The 22,033-nt window shown below is 43.1% G+C and overlaps 1 protein-coding gene across 1 annotated transcript in view; it reads left to right on the top strand.

The window, feature by feature from the left end:
• The first annotated feature begins 6,807 nt into the window (after positions 1-6,807).
• LOC113407339 (hemicentin-1-like) overlaps positions 6,808-22,033 on the top strand; it is a 344,382-nt gene continuing 329,156 nt past the window's right edge. The window contains exon 1 of the mRNA XM_026655742.1: positions 6,808-7,096. Coding sequence (XP_026511527.1) covers positions 6,808-7,096 — 289 coding nt within the window. The remainder of the gene's footprint in view (positions 7,097-22,033) is intronic.

Genomic DNA, 22,033 nt, shown 5'->3' on the forward strand with positions numbered 1-22,033 from the left:
CTTTTGAAAATCCCACTAGGCACCTATCTGCATCTTCATATGCCTAAATACCTTTACAAATCTGGCCTTGAATCGCTCTGTGCCTCAGTTTCCCGCATCTGTAAAGTAGGGATAAAAATACTTTCTTTCTCCCACCTTCTCTCTATATTGTCAGCTATTCCAAGCAAAACTTTATCTTACTATGTGTTTATACAGTGCCTAGAGCAATGGTTCCAATCAAAGTTGGGGCCTCTAGTTGCTACCGTAATACTACTTCTATAAGAATATTTTAAGGCAGTGTTTGCTGGAGTGAGGGACTATCTGAGAGAAGAACCAAACCCAGTGAAAGTAATAGTGTGAGTAAGATATTTGGTTTTGGCCCTTCTCCAATGTGTGTACAGTTATTGCATTATATTACACTCGCTTGCCCCACTAAGTATAACTGCATATTGCATAACATAAATATTGTTTTGGAGAGCTGAGTTTAAGTAATTGACCCCTCTCAGATATCCTACACCATGAAGACTCTTGCTTACTTTAGATACACATTTATTCCTGTCAATTAGCTGAAACTGAGGTACGAGAAATTTGCCCAGTACATGTTAGGGAAGCTTCTCTCAGTGCTTAGGTTTCATTTGCAAGTCACTCTTACATCTCTCCCCCTACCCATCATCCCATCCTTTCCTGTTCCTCTGTGTGCAGGCTGGCTTATGTCAACCTAACTTTGTAGTGTAGACCAGGCCTTATTTTCCCTCCAGTCTTTCTCTTTTCAATCTGTTCTTTCTCCCTTTCATTGTCTCTGCCCCACCTCCAGCTATTTATCCTGTTTCAGTCTTGTTCTTCCTCTCTGCCCCACTAGTCTCTATCACTTTCTCTTTTTCCCTGTCCCCATTCACCAAGTAACCTTTCTTCTGTGGTTCCCTTTTCCTCACTGACTCCTTTCCTCATAAGCCACCACCCACTAGGATTTCCAACTTTCTAACTGCTGAAAACTGGACAGCCTGCCCTGCTCCTTCCCACGAGGCCCTGCCCTGCCTCTTCCTCCAGGCTCCCCTTGCTTCTCTCTCCCCCTCCCTCCGTCGCTCGCCCCCTCCCTGTCCCAGGACTCACCTGCCAACTGCAGAGCCGGGCTGGGAGGAGCTGACGCAGAGCCTGCCTGCCTGCGCAGTCGGGGCATGGCAAGTTGGAGGGAGGGGGGGTCAGTCCCTGGAGCAAGGGGCCAGGGCAGGGTGTGACGGAGTAGGGAGTGGGGCAGATTGACTGGGGAGTGTTGCGGGGGAGTTTTGTTGGGACTGTCTGCATTGGTGATGGGATACCAGGGTGTGACTTAACTTGAGGGATGATACCTGAGCATGTAATCTGAACCCAGGAGGGGAGGTTGGGGCCAGGTGACACCTTTTGCACAGGAAACTGGACAAAGGCTGGAGGAGGAGCCGGGGGGGGAGGGGCGGCTGGGTGAGACTGCTGGAGGGGGTTTCAGTTTTTGGAGCTGGCTGGGGAAACGGAGGGAACCCCAGGACTAGGGTCTAAGCTCCCTGCCCCCCCAGAAGGATTTGACTGAAGGGTCCTGGTTGAACCTACAAGCTCTGCTTGGGACTGTGTTCCTGTCGTCCAATAAACCTTTCATTTTACTGGCTGGATGAGAGTCATGGTGAATTGCAGGAAGTGGGGGTGCAGGGCCCTGACTCCCCCACACTTTGTGACAGCAGGGAAACCGGGGCAGAGGGGGTGGACAGGATTCCTCCTCCTCCATGTACCTACCTCTGTGCTGGAGAGGCTGGAGCCAGTCGGGAACCAGCCAGCCACTTCTCTCTGTGAGCAGCTGAGCAGAGAGCAGCTCCCCTAGGCTCCAGCTGCAGCTGCTGCTCTTCCTGCCCCGTGGTGGCAGAGGCTGGTTACTGTGGGTAACCGGACTTTCCGGTTGAAAGCTAGACACCTGGCAACCCTTTCACCCACTTTTACTGCTGCCTTTATCCCAGGACACCCAGTCCATATTGTTGTTATTCCCCATTCTGCATTGCTGTCTATGTCCCCAAAGAGAGTGAGTGTGTGTGTGCGTGCACACACACACCCTCCCCCCCATTTCTAAGGAATTTTCTCCTGAATGCTGCCTTCTTTCACACTCAGTTTGCTCACTGTGCTGAACTGCCACTTCTAGGGCTCCGTGGGTTGCTTCTGTGAGGTAGGACTCCAGGCATCTGCTTTAAGAGATTAGAATCTTGGCATGTTTGAAGGTTCCCTGGGGAAGGAAATGTGAAGTCCAGCTACTGGGGGTGGACTATCTGGTGATCCAGCTCGCTGCAGCTCTGTTGAGTTGCCAGGTCCCCAGAAGCATTTGGAGGCTGCAGTGCCAGGAGTAGCAACTAGCCAGCTAGATAATGAACACTGGTATTCAACAAGAAATAGGGGGGAAGAAGGGGGCAAAAAATTGGGGGCAGGGCATGTGCCACCCTTTCATCTGTTGGAGAGAGGAGGGACAGACTGAGGAGAGTGTTAGAGAATACCTGCTGCCACTTTAGTGTTGATTGTGACCCTCCTTCCACTTTGGTAGTGGTAGGGTGATATAGGCTGCTCTTTTCTGTCTGTTAGCAGCTTATCTATCCAGATGTTTTTATGGCCCTCCAGCATTTTAATATCCGAGTGTCTCCAAATATTAAAGAAATAACACCTCACTCCAGTGTTTTCCCCAGGAATTGAAATTAGGGGGGGGTGTTCGAATTTACGGGGGGGGGTCAGGGCCGATGAGGGGTGAGACCGTGAGGGTGAAGGTGGGCTGTATGGCACCATGGTAAAAACTGAAAAATGTTTCATGACCGTTTTATTAGATTTAACTCATGTTTTAAAGCCATCACACAAATTAAAGTTGGCTACTCAAGCCTCGTATGAAGCACTACATCTACGTCCTTCTTGGTTTCTTGTTATAATTTTGCACAACTCTGTTAATGAACTTATTAAATGCAGTGCGTTCATCTTTGGTGGCTTCTCGTGTGTCCAGTACTTCCATTCCTTCAATTGATAGGCTCATTAGTTCATTCACATGATCAGGGAGAAGGCGACTTCTTTCAGAACACAAAATTCTATTCAATGAGGCAAAAGAACGCTCAAATGTAGCTGTTGTGACTGGGAGTAGCAAGAGATGAATTCCTACTTCTTTCATCCCAGGAAACATAGCACAAAGATCGGGTCGAGCCACTAGTAATGATAAAAAAGAAGTTGAAGTCAAATCTTCATTCATTCTTTGTATGATATTCCACTCTGTGTTCAAATTCTCTATTCTACCCTGAGCACATGGTAGCCCCATTGCTGGTAGTGCCTCACTCCACTCAACTGTCAGTGTTTTCTAGGACAGGGATCTGTAAAAGCTACATAGAGGTTGAGTAGAATCTAGAAGTCTGTGTTGTAGATTTTTAAGAATCAAGTCTGTGTACTTTTTCAGTTGTCTTAACAAACACTTCTTGTCCTCTTCACTTAAGGATCAATATAAATACCTTCATTAGTCAACTTCTGGACTGAAGTCTTTGCTTCTTCCAGTACTTTTTCAATGGATAGCTCTCTGATTGATCCAAATGTAGCTTCTATTGCTGGACAAAGATCTACTACTGTTGTAGCAGATGCCTGGATGGCATTGTTTAATGACCCAAGTGGTTTCAACAGTAGACTTACAAGAGAAAGAACAGCAATCATCTTCTCTGAACATAGTAGGAAAAGTAATCCACCAGCCTCACTACTTAGATCCATCCCATCTTGGTAGATACTTTCCAAAGCCAGTAATAACGGCTGGAGTAATTTTAAGACAACAGCCAAGGATCGCTCATGAGAAAACCAGAGGGTTTTCCCAGGTTGGACTAATTTGAACTTCAGTCCCAGTGTATCTGCTATATTCAGTCTTTCTGGACTCTTGCTGAAAAAAGAATATAATGAAGATATTAAATGTATAGCTTTTTAAATGTCTTTTGAAGAGTCTGCAGCTCATACTAGTGCTAGTTGGAGTAGATGGCCTCTGCAGTGTGTATAGGAGAGATTAGGGTTACACTTTTCTCTGAGCAAAGCTCGTACTCCACCATGTCTTCCAGAGAAGTTTGCAGCGCCATCAAATGCACAAGCAGCCATTTATTTGGGGTCCAATTCACAAGCATTTAACTCTTCTAAGCTGTGGGTTGTCACAGATGCGGCTGATGTGTCTTCTATAACTTGAACATCTAGAACTGCATCTACTGGCCTATCACTGACATCAAGATAACGTACACAATGACTTAATACTTGATGCCCATTTGCATCGGTGTATTCATCAGCCATGTATGCAAATTTTTTGAACGTGGTGAGAGAGTTCTTTACTTTTTCGACTGTTGAATCTTTCACTGTTGCACCACATGCTTCTAGCCAGTGAGTTGAGTTTCTTGCAGAAAGATAGTGAGCATTTGCTGGTCTTGATCGGAACCAGTGTTCAACTTCAGGATGAACAAGTGACAATGCACTTAACATTGGCCTCCAGTTTGTAGTGTCTCTTGCTTAAATAGAAAGTATGATGCCACAGCCATGTTTGTTCACATGAACTTTGTTGTGTCTCCAGCATTCTTAACAGCCTCATTAACACTCACCGGTGTTGTCCTTGGTCAGTGGAGACTCAGAATTCAGAGGTGCTTTCACATGAGTTCACCTCCTACATGGGGGGCAAGAAGGCACCTTGCTCGTTCCTCCAGCTGCTCACTGTTTGCTCTGGCCACTGTTGTTCGTACCACCATTCATTCCATCGCTCTGTTGCCAATGGCCCTGCGCCATCACCTTCTGCTGCCACCTGCCACTGTGACCTCTGCTAGCTGGTCTCTTGAGGTTCCACACAGTTCTCAGTGATTTCAGCTGAGCTCTCAGTGGGGGAACCTCACTGCTAGTGCAGACTGGGCCATCTCTTCCACAGAAACAGTGTCCCACAGCAGGTCTGAGCACTTAGACCTGATTATCAGTGATTTCAGCTGTACTGGTCATTTAACAAAACAAAAGACTATCTATGGAGCCTAATCAGCTCTGTCTTTAAACAGTGGAGAGGGGCAAGTCAAATAGTACTTGTGACTCAAGCAGACCATCAAGCAAAACACCTGTCCCCACACTCTCTCTTGATGCCCTCAATCAGCACAGGCTAAGTACAGTTCTACTGCCCTTTACTCTTACAATAAGAATAACAACATTTCGTCCCCCTCCCCACCGCATTCAAGTGATTTGTAACCCAACCCCAGCCAAAATCTATCACTTGGGCAATGCAGCTCTGTTTGCTGGATACCTAGGTAGATTAGGTGTGAATGTAAATACAATCTGGTCCTGAAGCCTTTCCCGCCAGCTCATCACTAGCTGTCAGGGAGAGCTCATTTAGACTTTGCTTACAAATCATAATTTGAAATTATTAGGTTGGCCAACATCACCAAAATGAATGCACTGACATTGTCATAAAAAACAACAGCTGTATAAGGAAGCTAGTCTATGGTTCAAACTTTTCAAATCTATTATACTTTTTCAGATACACATATTTTATCATACACTGTATATGCTTTTAAAGTGTGTATTAATGTTTCAATTTCAATTCAAATTTCCAAACAGTCACTAAATTGGCAACACTGCATGTAAGTAGCTCACAAAACTGAGGGGGGGGGGGTTGGGGAAATTCGGGGGGGGAGTTTACACCTAGGAGGGGTGTAGCAAAATCCCTGCCTCACTCTCCACTTGTAGGAGTGAAAGCTTGAGTAGTGTGTGGGTTGGGCTAGCTATCTAGACCACAAAGACATTGGGAAGATGTAGGCCACTGTGATTTCATTTTGCTCCAGATCACTGCAAATGTAAGTGAATGGAGAAGAGCTGGAGTGTGTGTGTGTGTGGGGGGGGGGGGGGGGGAGGGGGGAGGGGGGGGGGGGAAATTCCTTGGGTTGCACTGCCCAATGGAAATCTTTCTTCTCCCCCTCCCCGTAGCTCCCTGGCAGGTCGTGAGGGGCAGTCAGCTTATTTTCCCCTTTGTGGAAGGAGGGGTTCATATCAGGATCTCCCCACCCCTAAGGTTGAGAGGGAGTACTAGGATTATCCATGTCCTCCTAGCTCAGGAATGTGCAGACCCAATCCTGGTGAGTACATTGTTCCTAATCACTAATGGAAACATTCAGCTCCCCTGACTGTCACAGAGTGGTGAGGAAACCACACATCTGGGGCGAATTTCCTGCTTATGGCTCAGTCCTGCTTTTATTGTTATCACCGAAGGTTTTGCTCCAAGTGATTCTGTGGCACTCAAGTGACCCAATAAACATTTTTAAAAGTCTCCCTAAAAAAGGGCCTCTAAGGCAAATGCAGGGGGAGAACGGGTGACCAATGGGAAGCCGAGGCTGGGCTAGGCATCCGCTCCTTGTGTCTCACAGCAGCAGTTGGGAACCTCAGGCTCTGGCCAAAGACTCCAACAGCAGCAGCAGCAGCAGCAGCACATTGGGAGCCTCTCTCTGCCTCTTGCCAAAGATTCCAGCAGCAGCAGCAGCAACGCACACAGTAGGGCATGGATGGGACTTTCTCCCCTCACTCCATGAGACACTACAAAAGTCCTGCAGACAAGTAGAAAGGGAAGGGAGAGAAACCAGAAACTACACACAAACAAAAGCTGCTGCATCCCTCTCCTTCCCTCTCTCAAAGGGCTGGTGGAGTGTGTGGGTGTGGGGGGCAGAGCAATTCAGATCTAAGTTGTGCAGAAAAGGTTTTGTTTTGTTTGTTTTTTAAAAAGTTCAAATGTATTTCTCCACTGCAGTGGAAGCCCTCTGACACTTAGTGAGTACTAAGCACGCTACTTAGGCACTGGGGAGGAAAATGATTTCCCGTGGAAATATCCCTATCTGGAGAGTGGGAATCTGCATAGGATTCTTGCTGGCTCTCTTTTCTTCTTGCTATGCACAAGATACCAGTGCAGAGAAGGAGCCCAGAGCTGAAGAAATCCCAGAGGGAGCATCCACCTTAGCATTTGTGTTTGATGTGACTGGCTCTATGTATGATGACTTAGTTCAAGTTATTGAAGGGGCATCTAAAATTTTGGAAACCTCTCTGAAAAGACCTAAGAAACCACTTTACAACTTTGCTTTGGTGCCTTTCCACGATCCAGGTAAGGAAATGTTTTTCCAAGTCCAATTAACTGGGAAGATCTATGTGTGTATGTGTGTTAAGATTTTGGTGTCATCTGCTGAATTAAGTAAATGCAGTATATAATATGTAAAGGGAGAGGGTTGCAACCACATTTTAGAAAAAAAAAAAGGGTGAGCAAGTAGCACAGAGCACAGAATTCTCCTTGGAAATGAAATAAAAAATAAAAGTCAACTTCGTGCACTTTTGTAGATCAGTGCATACATATCTTGTTTAATGTCTGTCACCCTTTTTATATGGAATTCTCAACCAGAATAATTTGCCAATAACAAGTTACATTCTGTTAACTCACTCCCTCCTGTCATGTGCATACACAAATATGCATTGTCACCTCTGAGTGCTGAATATGCCTATATTTCCCCATCAGATAGACACAAATTGATTTTAAAACATGCACACGCACACAGACTTTGAAAGGATCCACTATTGCTCTTGCAAAAGCCGTTTTATGTTAAAACTAGACTTCGTCCTACTAAAGAACATAAAAAGAATTTTGGACTACAGAGTTCCATTACCTACACCAACAGAATCATGTCTCCTGCCTCCTCTGAAAAAATCGCACATTTGTTTGTAGTCTTTGTGTACTTCTTCAACAAGCTTTCTGTGAAACAAGTAGCTATTCTACTGTGCTGCTTTTGTAGCTCATGTCTTTCCTTTTCTGCTGTATATCTTGCCTTCCTGTTTTTCAGTATCTGTTTTCTGTCCCTTTCCTATTCCTTTTCTCTGGCTTTCTCCTCTTCCCTTGTCAAACCTCTCTTAGTGACTTGAAGGAGCCAGCACACACAGAAGTTCAAACCAAACTTTTTTTAACAAAATCCCAAACCAAACAAATCTGTTTTAGAACATGAGTTTCCTGGTTCTAGTTTCCTCTGAGACACTTCAGATTGCAACATTCTAGGAATCAGTCACAGGAACTCAGGTAAGACTCCCTTCCCCCTATTTCAGATATTTAGGTGCTTCGAGTGACGCCATCAATGTAAAAAAGAGAACCACCCCCTTCCAGATATCTGCCTGCAAAATGTTTACCTGATATTGTCAAAAATAACAGCTAATATCTATAATGCTGAAAGATTATTGAAAAAATCATGTTTTCTTTTTTCAGTTTGTCTATTTGGTGCATTTTTATATTTACTGTGTTTTTATAAGGTTGTCCATCATGATATCAGACTGCCTTCTATGAAAACTGTCAGTTTCACTATTTCTTCTGTGAAGGCAGTCAGTTTCCTTTGTCTTTCTGTTGCTGCCTGAAACACACACTTAAAAAATAGGATATGGTGACTGTAAAGCCACAAAAATCAGCTAGGGGGATTCTGGGTTGACTGTAGGGTCTGAAACAACTTTTATGTCATTTTTAAAAAATCATCTGGAACACTTTTCTCAAACCCAAAAGCAGGAAGGTAATTTTTGTCAGGCAAAGACATTTAAAAAAAAGTTAGTATAGATTTGCTCCTTCCCTTTGCTCCTCCCTAGCTTGGGGTAGGACACCCAACTTATATTTCAGTGATTCTTTCAATGTTTTGCTTGTATTGCAGGTTACTTTTAAATTTCATTTCCATAATCCCCTTTGTGTTCTCTCCCTCAGTCACTCTATTCCTTTTGCCTACTCTTCCCTATGGTTTTTCCTTTTACAGTCTCTCACTCCCCTCCTCTATTCACTGTCTCTGCAATCTCCTTGCTCTCATTTCAGTCTGGTTTCCCACCTCTGTCTTCCATCCCTCTTTGTTGCTCCCCCCAATGCACAGGAACCACAACTCCAGTGCCACTTTCTTTCCCAAAACCCAGGAAGCCCCCTCCCCTCATTGTCTCTTTCCTTCCACCCCCCAGGAAATCCCTTTCCTTGATTACTTAAATGTTAACATTTCATTTAGTAATTAAAATAATAACTAAACCCTTATAAATTGGAAAGCATACAGCAAAGCCTGTTTGCAGTATCAAATTTTACATTATTATAATCTGTTTTGCATCTTTGATGAAAGCTCAGCTTCCACATATAGCCTTGGAAGTCAAGATTTTGTACAAAGTGATCATTTGGTCCACTTCAGTGAATGTTTTAAAGTGGAAAATAAATACTGTCGTCGTAAATCTATAATATTTTTTGCTTTCTTAATTTTTGAAAACTCTACTTCTGTAATTTCCCCCCCCCCCCCCCCACACACACACACAAGCCAATAGCAATTTCTCCCATATTGGCTTCTTCTACCTTGAATCATAGGAATGCAGCAATTGCCATATCTGATCAGACTCTGATGTGTCAAGTCCAGTATCCTATCGCTGAGAGTGGCCAATACCAGGTGCTTCAGAAGATGGTTAAGAAACTCTGTGTTCCAGAATTGGTCACTAATCTTATGGATCTAGTACAGAGTCGAATTCCTACAAATCTAGAATAATAATCACTGGCTCTCAGACTGCATTGTGTCCCATTTCTTGGCCCATATCTAGTGCTATTCTTTTTGAAATTCTGTTAGTTGAAGTGGTGGCTACGAGAGATTCTTTAAGTTATGCCTGTCTCGTCATTATTTAAGATTTGAATGATTCCACTCTGTGATTTGCCTTATGCTCAGCTGCCAGACAGGCAAACTGGCTAGTTCTTCTTTTTTTGTGAGGTCTTGGCGTCCATTATGTATCCTTTCCAACAGGTGTCCTGCAAGGAGTGTGGGACCACAGTATGAATGCAATAGGTAATTAGACCTTCATCTTCAAAGACTTCCACTGTCTTTGCATGTCGTGGTCTGGATGGACTACTGGATAAGTAACTGGACCATCCCTGTCTTATAAACTTAGCTATTGTTGGAATTTTTTAATTTGCATTTATCTTATTGGAGGTTTGTTCCTGTGAAGTGCTGAGCTTTAGTGTGTTTTGAAGACACTTAGTGCCTCATAGCATCAGATCTTATAGGCCAGATTCATACCTGATATGATGCCATTTTTTCCAGTGGAGTTACACCATTACAGCTGGGCTGAATTTGGCCTTGTGTACATTAGTTTGTTCCTGAGGTCACATTGCATAGTATACACTAAGCTCTGTTGGATTCAGTCACTTGCAGTACAGCTTGTCCCATGTTGGCTAGTGAAGTGGTCCAGGTATTGAGTGGAGACGATCATTGTAGATGCTGAGGGAGGAAAGTGTTCACCAAAGATCTCCAACAATCTGTCCTCTCGTGTGTCTCTGCTTCATATACCCAGATTAATCCAGCTGTTGTCTGGACCAATTTCAAAAAGTAGTAATCGATTGGCTCAAAAAGAGGCCCTCTTAAGTCGATGTGGAGTGGGTACGTGATAGATGGGAAAAAACCACGAGAGTGCCTTTTGTTTCTCTGCACAAGGCCTTTTTCATAACAGGTTTGCACAGAACAATTTTGTACAGAATTGGTTGGCAGAATTTAGAATCAATATTGAGAAGACTCTTCCACTGACTTACACATTTCTACTGCATCGAGCTTCACTAGGAGCAGTTCCTACAGTACTTCTGGGGTAGATGTAACATTTGGGTCACCTAAATGTATTGCTGAGGAAAGAATTTTAATGTTTTATAAAAGTGTTACTGTAGACGTTGTGAGGGCAAAAACAAAAAATCTCAGATGTGATGTCATTTGAAAGACTTTGGGGCTCTTCCAGTGTCCCATGCTTATTAGGAAAGTCCAGTTTTGTCAGTCATAATTTTTTAAAAAAAAAAAAGTTATTTGGTGCATCACATCAAGTAAATGTTCATTTAAAAAAAAGATTGTGCCCTGCTTATTCATTTCTGACACACAAACTATCAAATGACTTCTGAGTTCTTTAAAAGTCCTGCTATCTCGGACACAAATGGTAATATATTGTACAGTATGTTATATGTTATCTCAGTGCTGCAGTATAAATGTATGGACACAATGTGGTGTTGAGGTGGTGGAGATGAATACAGTTTTAATAACACCTAAGCCAAGTGACTGTCCCCTTGTAGAAGAGAAAAAATTGACCACTAGAGATGGGACCTATTTAGAGAGAGATTGAATACCTATAGTTTGAGAGTTGGAATCTGGGATTTGGATTGGTCCAGAATGGTGGTCTGCACAAAACTAAGTTCTGGATTTAGGTTCTGATTGTATCTTACCCCTCCATTGAAATTTTGGGTAGTTTTGATCAATCCCATTCCACCCCTTTTTTAACCCCAGACCTGACTTCTGATAATAACTAACCACTGTGTTAAGTTCCATGTACTTGTGAAGCATCCAGTATATCTGAGTGGGGTTTGGCAATCAGTTTGCCAGTGCCTAAAGAAGAAAGTAGAAGTTGCATAGTCTGTGCAGGTTGCTATTGACAAAGAAATCTCCAGCAAACATTTATATCCCATGGCAAAGTTTTTATTACAAAACTAAATTAAGGAGGGTTGGCACAGGGAAATTTTGCATCAGAACTAAAGCTCAAGATCAAGACTATTTTTGCAGTTGTCTGTGTTTGGTTCTGACATCCCACTAGTTAACTCTCATTGAGTTCAGTGGGAGTAGGACCAGATCCAGAATGCCTGTATTTAATGACCGTGGCCAGCCAGCTCGCTCTTTTATGCCATGAAGGAATTTTGGAATGGAAAATGAGACTAATGGGACAGATTAATCCTTGGTGCTACTTTGTTAAAGCAAATGGAGTCACACCAGAAAGGAATTTGGTCCCATGTAGTTCTGGCTGTATTTTAAACAAATATTTTTAGTGAATGTCTGTTTTAAAGAATAAACAATTATAATTTTATCTTAATTTACAAGGAAAAATGAAGGTAAGATAATTACTTTACCATGAAATATAAATTTCAGCTAATGCATTAGATATGTAACTGAGAGAACATGAACAATACGTTGTACACATCTTGTATTTTTAAAGGTAGCCCAGTTATAAATATGGCACCTTAATGTGACATCCAGTTTCCAGATCTTCTTATAAAAGGAACGCATTTTAAAATTAGGCCCCAAATGTTTAGGAAGGTTCCCACTCCCAACCCAGCTCCTCAGAAATGGAGTACAATGTTCTGTTTGTAAATTCTGCTATGTTTAACTTGAATGTTTTGGACCACATGAGAACCAATAATTGTTGTTGTTTGTGTAATTTTATTGAAAAACTTTTTATATATATTTGTTTTAGACATGGGTCTTATTTTCTCTTGAGAATTTGATGGAAGTTGTGTTTCTGTAATAATGTCACATACTGGGGATTGTGTGAACATTCTAGTGAATTTGATAATCCTTGCTAATTAACACCTTGCACTTCTGAAGGATCATCAATCTGAGGCTCTCAAAGCACTTCACAAACATAAATGAATTAGGTTTTATGTCATGCCTATAGGTGGTAGGAAAGTATTATCTCCATTTTACAGATGGGGAAAGAGGTTTAGCAAAGCTAAATGACTTTTTTAGAGTCACATAATGGGTCTATCATCTGTGGCAGAGCTGCGGATAGAACTACATCTCAAATAGTCCCACTTCTGTGCTTTGCCCACTAATCCTGAAAAGGAGTACGGTCACAATACCATGTTTAACTTTACAGTGTCATTACTTTGACATACCGTTGGCTGGCATTGACATTACAATGTATTGGTTGCTGTGCTATACAACAGTTTGGAACATGTTCAGAAGGCCATAGGAGGGTTCTTTTTGGATACATGATTATATGTCTTGGGGACAACACAAGGCATAACAACAGACCTTTTAGTGGCACTGAATTAAAAGGTTTCATACTTTTGAAATGAAAAAGTGCTGCAGTGTAGCCTAATCAATGGTAAAGGGAGATGTGAAGCTGTGTGCAGGAATGGTAAAATATGAACCTTTCTTTGTGTCAACTACAGCACTGAAAAATCCACTTGCATATAATGCATGGTATATTGTCCCCAGTGAGTAACAGTAAGCCATCTATCTCTGCACAATTTTAACTTTGATTTAAAACTATTCCCTTATGGTTGCAAATATGAACCAATGTTTTTCTGTCTACAAATAGACAATAGCATTGCCTCTGCTGTTGCTTATAAGTTTCCCAAGCAACGGCAAAATAAAATTAATAAGACACTTGCCAGTATTACTGTGGTATTCAGAGCTCCTCTGATAGCTTATCTCCAGTGTGTTGCCTTGAATTTTCCCATTTTGGGCCATCACTCATCACTTGCATAGGCCTTTGTCCAGGAGGTATAGTCCTCTGGCTAATGGGTGTCTAGTAAAGTTTTCAGGCTATTTATGAACTCATTTAAATTGGCTGCCTGAAGCCACTTTTACTTTAGGAGGTTAAAGTATATTAGAGGCACCCTAGATAAGAAGGCCTTTTACCTATTCTATCCCCTGGGGGAGATGGAGGAGGGGACTTTCTGAACATAATTCTCTTGTGTTCCCATGGGGAGGTGTGACGTTCCTCTGTGGTGTTATCCAGACTGGTGATTTGCTAGGTCACTCCAATCCTTGACTCCGGGAGCCAGCTTTACCCTGCTCTGCTGTGAGAACCCTCACTCCTGGGCTGTTCACGCACAGCATCTGGCATGTAAGCTGCTCCTTGGATTGTGCAACTGAATGACACTAGCCAATATCTCCGGTCCCTGCACAACCCTAGGAACCTCCATCTTGCAGTGTCCAGTTATGCCCGCTGTACATTGCAAGCTTATATGAGTTTGTCAATTTAACAAAGAAATTGATACATGCCAGGCTTGTTATTCCAAGGGGAATCTCTGACACGCTTCAAACCAAATGCACTGCTTCAGGTAGGATAAACAAACAGATTTATTAACTACAAAGATAGATTTTAAATGATTATAAGTCAAGGCATAACAAGTCGGATTTGGTCAAATGAAATAAAAGCAAAACGCATTCTAAGCTGATCTTAACACTTTCAATGCCCTTACAAACTTAGATGCTTCTCACCACAGGCTGGTTGGTTGCCCTTCAGTCAGGCTCTCCCCTTTGATCAGCGCTTCAGTCGCTTGGTGGTGAGGTCTGTAGATGGAGGTGGAAGAGAGAGGAAGAGCATGGCAAATGTCTCTCCCTTTTATCATGTCCTTTCTTCCCTCTTGGCTTTGCCTCCCCCCCTTCAGAGTCAGGTGAGCATTACCTCATTGCAGTCCCAAACTGACCAAAGGAAGGGGGGTGACTCACTCGAGAGTCCAACAGAACCTTTGTTGTTGCCTAGGCCAGTGTCCTTTGTTCCTGTGAGGCTGGGCTGGGTTTGTCCCATACATGCCGTGATGAGGTGTGAACTACTCCTCTGCTTCTGGAGAGTTTTTGCCTGGGTTTGCTTTAAGCTATGAGGACATATTTTCTGCCTCACAACTATATACATGAAATTACAACCTATAACATTACCATAACAACAATGCTCAGTACATCATGAGCCTTCCAAAGACACCCAACGTGACAAACTTTGCATTGGATACCACACAATCATATTATAAGGATGAACATAGGGGTTTAGGGTGTTCCCCCAAAGTACAGAATGTCACAGAGGGAAACACTTCAAACCTCAGACCTTATGTTTTAGTGGGGAGCAGGAAAATGGATTGATATATAACTGTATAGCATTCTAGTTAATGCACTATATCCCTGTTGCATCCCTAGAACTAGCAATTTCAGTGGGAATAGATGTGTGGATGAGTTTTCAGAGTATACTGGGATTGGTCTTTTATGTGCAACAGTGTGTTGTACCACAAGCATTCTTTGCATCCTGTGTGACGGCAGTGGAAAGAACCATTCAGGATGTTTTACTAAAGCTGGGACAATGGCTTTGAGGCTTGCAAACAGATGCAGTGATGTGAGGGTGAGGTTCTTTTGACCCTTGATGCTGTGGAGTAAAGCTACCAGAGAGCCTCCAGTTATTCTTGCACATGGAAAAAAAAGTGAGATATCAAGATTTCTGTGTGTGAGAGAGATTAAGCAAGACCGGTGCAAGGTGTGCACATTCTAGGCAGACAGGTCACGTGGCACCCTCTCTCATATTTTGCTAACTCATTCTCCTGCTCTAGAGTGCTTATGTGCAAACTGGAGTTCCAGTCCATCAGCCACTGAAGACACCAGCCTGAGTTCTCACATTCTGGTCCACTCCACTGCGAGTGTTCTCTGTTGCACAGGAGCTTTTCCCCTCTGCATTCAGGACACCTTTCCCCCTTACTAAGTAGGCTAAATTGTTTGATACATATTTATATCCAGTGTTTGGGTAATTTTGAGGGGAGAAAGAATAAAGTGCTTGCAGAAGAGGTCTCGGGGACAGGTTCTTGTGGGGAAAAGTTTTGATAACGCCTGATATTTGGTGGAATCTGGTGTATTGTCCAGAAGTATACGTGTGAGCCAAGCATAAAAATTACCCCATGCATAGCTGTCAGAGTGATGTCTAAACTCCACTAGAGGCAGAGGAATCACTTTTTTTTCTCTCCCCTCAATTCAAATACTACTTTTATCAATAGAAATATGAGTTGTTATATAGCTAAACTATATAATGAATAAAATATGACTGATAAATTAACAAGTGTGGTATGATTGTTCTGACACTAGTTTTTAGTTACTCATTATAAGGGGTCAGATTCAGGCTGTACTAACTAATTCTCCTGACCAGCACTTCTCTGGTGGCCCCAGAAGTTTCTGAAGAATTAAGCTTTATGGGTGAGATTTTCAGAAATTTGCAGGAGTGGCCTAAACCTCCTTCCATTGAATTCAACAAATTCAATGGAAGGTTTATTATTGACTTCACTGGAAGCATAGTTAGGGCAATGAGTGCCCTTGGAATGGTATTTTTAAGCTTTTGTCCATTAATGGTTAAAAGATAACTTCCCAATGGTAAAGCAGTGCAATGCTGTCTTACTGAGTCTGCTGATTAGGTTGAAACAAGAACTCAGCTCAAAAGGTGCTAAATCTGAAATCTAATTAAGCTTGCTTGAATGTCGGGATTGTTAATTATTTCATTACTGATCAGTTCAGCAGAAATGTTCAGCTACCCTAGGACTCAAGGTGGAGCCTATTCACATATTTTTATTAATCATTGACTTTCACCCTTTGAGAATCAAAAATGTGTAAGAAAAAGATTTCTGGTATTTTTAATCTACTGTACTGTAACTGTGGACAATAACTCTGATCAGGTAAAGGGATATACTACAGGATCTACATATCATGTCCATCTCTACTGAAATTTCTGTGATAAACAGTAAATGTGCTTGGTGACCTTAATTAATCCTTTACTGAAGCCTTTGTGATACTGGTGTATAATAGGACGACCGTCATCTTGGTCATCCCCAGAGGTTTAACCTAGGTACTCCAGATCTAAAAGCAGGAATCTCTACAGCTTGAGCAAAAGACATTATTGCCAACCCCAAAAGTTCAAAAATCATGAGGCAGACCCAACATTTTGTGAGATTGTCCAAAAAAGTTAAATCATGTTTTTTGGTCTGTCTTCTGATTTTTGAACTCCCTCTGCCTACAGCCTAAAGGTTTGTGACAATTACATTGTTGCAAACTTTTGCAAATTTTTCATAAGTAAGATTTTGGCCTCTGTTCTTGCTAGAGGACCCAACTGAGATCCAGGTCCCATTGGCTAGGCTCTGTACGCAGTTCCTACCATGAAGAACTTTCATTTTAGTGCGAAACAGCATGATGAATTTGTGACATGGAATTTAGAACCATGGTCCACCAAACTCACCTTATATAGGTGTCATCATACTCATCTATGCTGGATTCAAACTGGTGACCTATAAGTGAAAGGCTCGGTAGGTCATTAGCAATGCCTGAGGCATCCAAACCCCACTCATTATAATGTTACAGCTTTGAGAATGAGGTTTGCTTTCTGAAAATATATGTTTATTAAATCAAATGTTTGGAGTTTACACAAGTAGCATCTTCCACTCCTTGGGCACACAGGCAAGATCTCCCATGTATTGTTCTCAGTTTCAACCACACTGTATAATTAAATGCCACATCCTGTTCTTAAAAGCTCCCATGAGCCAAAGTTCAAACAAACACTAAAATATCAAATTCATTTCTAAGTAGTGTTATGCAATATACAAAAACAGAGTCTTAACACTAACATTTATTTTCCACCACAAGCAGGATTTGTATCTCAAGACCTTTTCCACTTCTGCTATAGGAGTAAGTGGTGTTTGGGAAGGCATTCTGTTATACTGTATGTGGGCCAGCCCATAGAGGGCAACATGTAATCCACCAGCAAAGTCATGTGACAAGTGTTTGGGAGACAGCAATGGAACATTGGGCATCAGAATTCCTGGCTCTAGGAGCAGAAGGTGGTCTAGGGCAGTGTTTCTTAACCTTTTTGATACCAGGGCTCTGCTTGCTACCTTCCTAAACTGTATCAGGGAGATCTCAGGGAACAGCGCCAGTCCACAGACCGGTCATTGAGAAACACTGGTGTAGGGGTTGTATCCAAGTATAACAAAATCCCAGTTTGGATCATTAGTGAAGACTGAGTCAGGTTTTAAAAACATTGGCCCCTCCCACTTGAGCTGAAGAACCACAAATGTTAGTGTGGAGGCAGTAGCAGAGTCAAAAATCTCTATATGTGGCCTAGTCTTTAAAGAACAACACAGAGCCAGACTGTATTAGTGTGACTTACACATGCACATGTGACATGTTCCTTCTGAAAGGCAATGCAGCAAAGTGGATGAGACTTGGGTCTGTTACATTAGAGTCTGTTTCCAGAATAGCCTTGTTCAAGTTCTCAGTTATCTTATCTGTAAAATGGATGAATGATAGTTATGTCCCTGGGGTAATAATATGAGGCCTTGCTTGCTTAATAGTAAGGGCTGTGAAGGTACAGAAATATTAACAGCATTAGTGGAAGAGCTAGAACTCATAGCCTCATGGTTTCCAGTTCAGTGAATTATCTCTTTTTCTCTGGTTTTGTGCCCCACAAATTGCATGAAGGAAGGAACTTATTGTGTTTTTGCCTGAGCTCCTGCAGCAGGAACAACTAGTGTTGCTTGCAATAATTTCACAATCGTTGGCAAGACTGGCTAATGGCCTTAGTCCCCTACTTGGGAGCTGTAGTAGACTCATATCCTCTGTGGATTGGGTACGGAGGGGGAAATCTCTCGCTCTCTCTCACACTCACGTAATAAAATCGAACCTCTAGTGATTCTTGTTAAATGCAGAACAGAAGTTAGGTGTGGAGTGTAAGCGGGGGAATGGTCCTGCTATTGTGGGGAACTTTCCTGGCTTCTGCACTACCCCGGTGAAATGGGCTTGCGAAAGGATCTGAGTCCTTGCTCCCACTTCCTTTACCCAGAGGCCTCCCTGCCCTTGAGGATTCCCCTTCCACTCTCCTGTCTGGCAGAGTCCTCGTAACCCTGACAAGGCTGGGCCCAGAATTCCTGAGGGGCTCGACCCCCCAATCTTGCTGTGGTCACCTAGGACAGGGGCTAGGGTGTCCCCACTCCGGGGTGCTCTCTCCACACTGGACACTTCCCTGACCCACTGATCATTTCATACAATTTAAAGCAAATACAAGTTATTTAATCAACAATTAATTTAAAAAAGAATAAGGAAAAATGGGAAAGACATCACCCCGCTCTGTGGCAGGGAACATTACAAACAGTGTCTCTGGACTGTCAGGGCAGTTCACAGTCTGTTCCTTGTAGGTCCCGGGCCTCCTTCTCAGGCCCTGGCTGTGCTGTAGGGATGCTGCGGTTTGGACACTTGCTCTGGTGGTGGCCACACACAGGCTTTGGGTGATGGGACCCATCCTCCAAGCGTCACCCCCCCCCCCCCCCCGGGTTCAGATCCCCCTCCCAGTCTGGCCTGCAAGGACCCTTAGCTGGGGGTGTCTTTCTGTGCTGGGGCCTTTGCCCAGGGTCCCCCCCTTAGCTAGCCCCAATTGCTCACCACATCCGGTTCCAGACTGCTCCAGCCCCACTGTTCTAGCTCCGGCTTCACTCTGCCTCAGCACTGATGCTGCAGCTCTGCCTCCAGCCCCCTGGGCTGTGTCTCTGGCCCCGTGGCTGCAGCTCTGCTCCCAGCACAGGATCTGCTCTATGGGCTGCTTCTGTGACTCTGCTCCCAGCTCTGACCTGCTTCCTGGGCTGCTGTTCTGGTCCCTCTGGCTGGCACAGCTCTGTTCCCCAGCTCAGCTTGGGCCTCTGCTCTCTCCTTAGCTTGGCTCCACTCTGTCTGACCCAGGCAATTCCAGCTCACCGGGAGGATGGGACCCACCCTGGCCTCCTGACTCTGTGATTAGCCAGCCCGCCCTGTCAATCAGGCTGACCTGGAGCATTGGCCTCTCCCTGTTCTCTTAGGAAGTCCCCTTACATGGAGCCCCAGCTGCCTTCAAGCTATGAATAAAGCTCTTTACACTTTCCCTGCCCTGAGATTTATATACATTGTCCCTTTTACTTCTGGAATCAGTAATTGTTTTATGAGACTGCACAGCAATGAGGTGAACACACTGTGAGCCAGGAGGCATAAATATTACATGCCATCTCTCACTTTAATCCAGGTATTAATGTTCATCATACAATCATTTTTAGTGATATATTCTAAAGGAAATGATGAAAAGGGTAGAATTTTGCAAGTACTGACCATCAACCACAGAATACTTGGCTCTTGAATTGCTAATCTCTTTCACTTACAGCAGATTTGCTGAAAGATAGTTATCAAAAAGAAATGCCTTGTGCAGTGGGATATTAATATTAAAAGCCCTCAGTGAAGGGAAAAAAACGTGAAGTTCAGGTTAAATACCATAAAAGATCATTTGTTATACTCAAAAAATCAAGCAGTGAGAAAAGTTAAAACTTAGGGTCTGATGCTCAGTTACTCTATTCTGCCCCTGGGCCAGGTATGGGGGAGAAAGGTGATTTAGAGCCATTTCTGCACTCCTTGTATTTTGGAATCCAGTGTAAACTAGAGCAGCCTTAGGACTGCTCCAATTTATGCTCTGCATCCCAGGACTCCCTATAAGTAGTCCTAGGAAGCAGAGAACAGTAGTCACAGGGCAGTTGACTCCAGCCACACCCTGACCTGTCCCCAGCCCACCCCATACATCAGGGGCTGGGAGCAGTGCTGGTATACAGCACTTGTGTCCACTCTACCATGGCTGGGGAGGTTGTTCAGGGGACATTTCTACACACTTCCTTATGCTGTTGGAGCATTTTGAAGGGACCTTAGTGTACCTGAAAAACAGTCTCTGAGGCTAGGTCTACACTACAGCGGGGTTCCGACCTAAGATACGCAACTTCAGCTACGTGAATACCGTAGCTGAAGTTGCGTATTTTAGGTCGGCTTACCTGGCGGTGAGGACGGGGGAAAGCCGACCGCTGCCGCCGACTCCGCTGCCGCCTCTTGTCGAGGTGGATTTCCGGAGTCGACGGCAGAGCGATCAGGGATCGATTTTACCGCGTCCTCACGAGACGCGGTAAGTCGATCCCCGATAAACCGATTGCTACCCGCCAGATCGGCGGGTAGTGAAGACGTAGCCTTAGGATGAAATCCTGGTCTCATTGATTAATTGGAGTTTTGCCTTTGACTTTAATGGAGTCACCATTTCTCCCTTAGTTACCATTTTCTAATTGGAAAGGTAAAGCCTATTCAAAAAAGAATTACAAATGAAAATTATATGTATGAATGTATACATCATAGTTTATCCCAAGGTGCTTCATAAACATTAAATATAGTAATCATGTCAGCCAGTTCTGTAGTGGAATTCAGCAACTGGCTAACAGTGCATTGCAACACTACACAAGTGTAGGAGAGAAAGCGAAGAATGCAATCGCCAATGGGATGTAGAAGTAGACAAAAAGTAATTATTCGGTTTGCTGTATGGCCAGGTTAACTCTCTTAATAAGAAGTGCCATGGAATCTTGATTCTTTAATGACTGCAAATTGTTGAGATCTCCATTTAATATCTTCTGTGAAAGATGGCATCTCTGCTAGCGCAGAATCCTTTAACAGGAGTAGCTCCCATTGAATCACTAAGTTTACTTTCTGCAGTACTTGAGCTTTTCTTCCACTATGTTTATCTTATGAGATCTCTCAAGATCACAGCCCATGGTGGCTACAACTGGAGGTCCTCAAATATACAAGTTAATTTAGAAGTCTGATTTTTTAATTTATCTATTTTTTTTAGTGTGAGGGAGATGAGAGGGATTGGTGATGATTCCTTTAATATTTTATTGAGAGTTTTAAATAAGCATGGCTCAAAGGTAATGCAGAATGACCTTGGTATTGGGATCAGAGTCAGTCAAAATGCCATCTAGCTTCTCTGCCATGGAAACTTAGGTAAAGTTGTAGCAGACCTCCAAATAACACACCCAGGCTTGTACAGAAGCCCAGTGGTGAATTAGTGTATTCAGTCTGGCCCTTAGTCAGGTGAGGTAGTTGATTAGGAATCAGATAACCAAGAGGTCAGTGCGGAGGGAACTTGGTGGGGAAGGGGTAGAAATTTGATTTAGTAAATTGATTTTGAAAGTGGCTTGACAAATGTAATGGGGGAAACCTACAGATAGGAAAAAGAAACCAAAGGCTAATTGGTATGTGCTCTCCAATCAAAGATTTGGTGTTGGCATATGCTCTGTGTTTTGGTTTTGAAGGAGACACATTCATCAAGGGAAATATTGGGAACATATGTTTGTTAGATCCTGGATGACAAAAGCTGCAACTGATAAAAGAGGCTTGCGGTGTTACTTGATCTACTTTCTATGCTTTGGTAATTGACAATTTTGTTAAGAGGATCAGGATAGACTGAGGAACTGTGCTTTCTCCTGTTAATTTGGTCTGATGACTGCATGCACTTTATTTGCTGCTGCTGAGAAGGATGCATTTTTATGCATAAATTACAGTACTGTGTATGATTCACTCATAGTTGGTGGCAGTCTTTGGAATTTCCTGTTTAGGTTTATTATTCTGATTTATTATACTCATATTTTACCCTTTTACAAGTTTGCTCTTTGTTGTCTATTATTTGATGAGCT

This window comes from Terrapene carolina, unplaced genomic scaffold (assembly GCF_002925995.2).
Source record: "Terrapene carolina triunguis isolate 2854851 unplaced genomic scaffold, T_m_triunguis-2.0 Scaffold211, whole genome shotgun sequence".
Taxonomy (NCBI): Eukaryota; Metazoa; Chordata; order Testudines; family Emydidae; genus Terrapene; species Terrapene triunguis.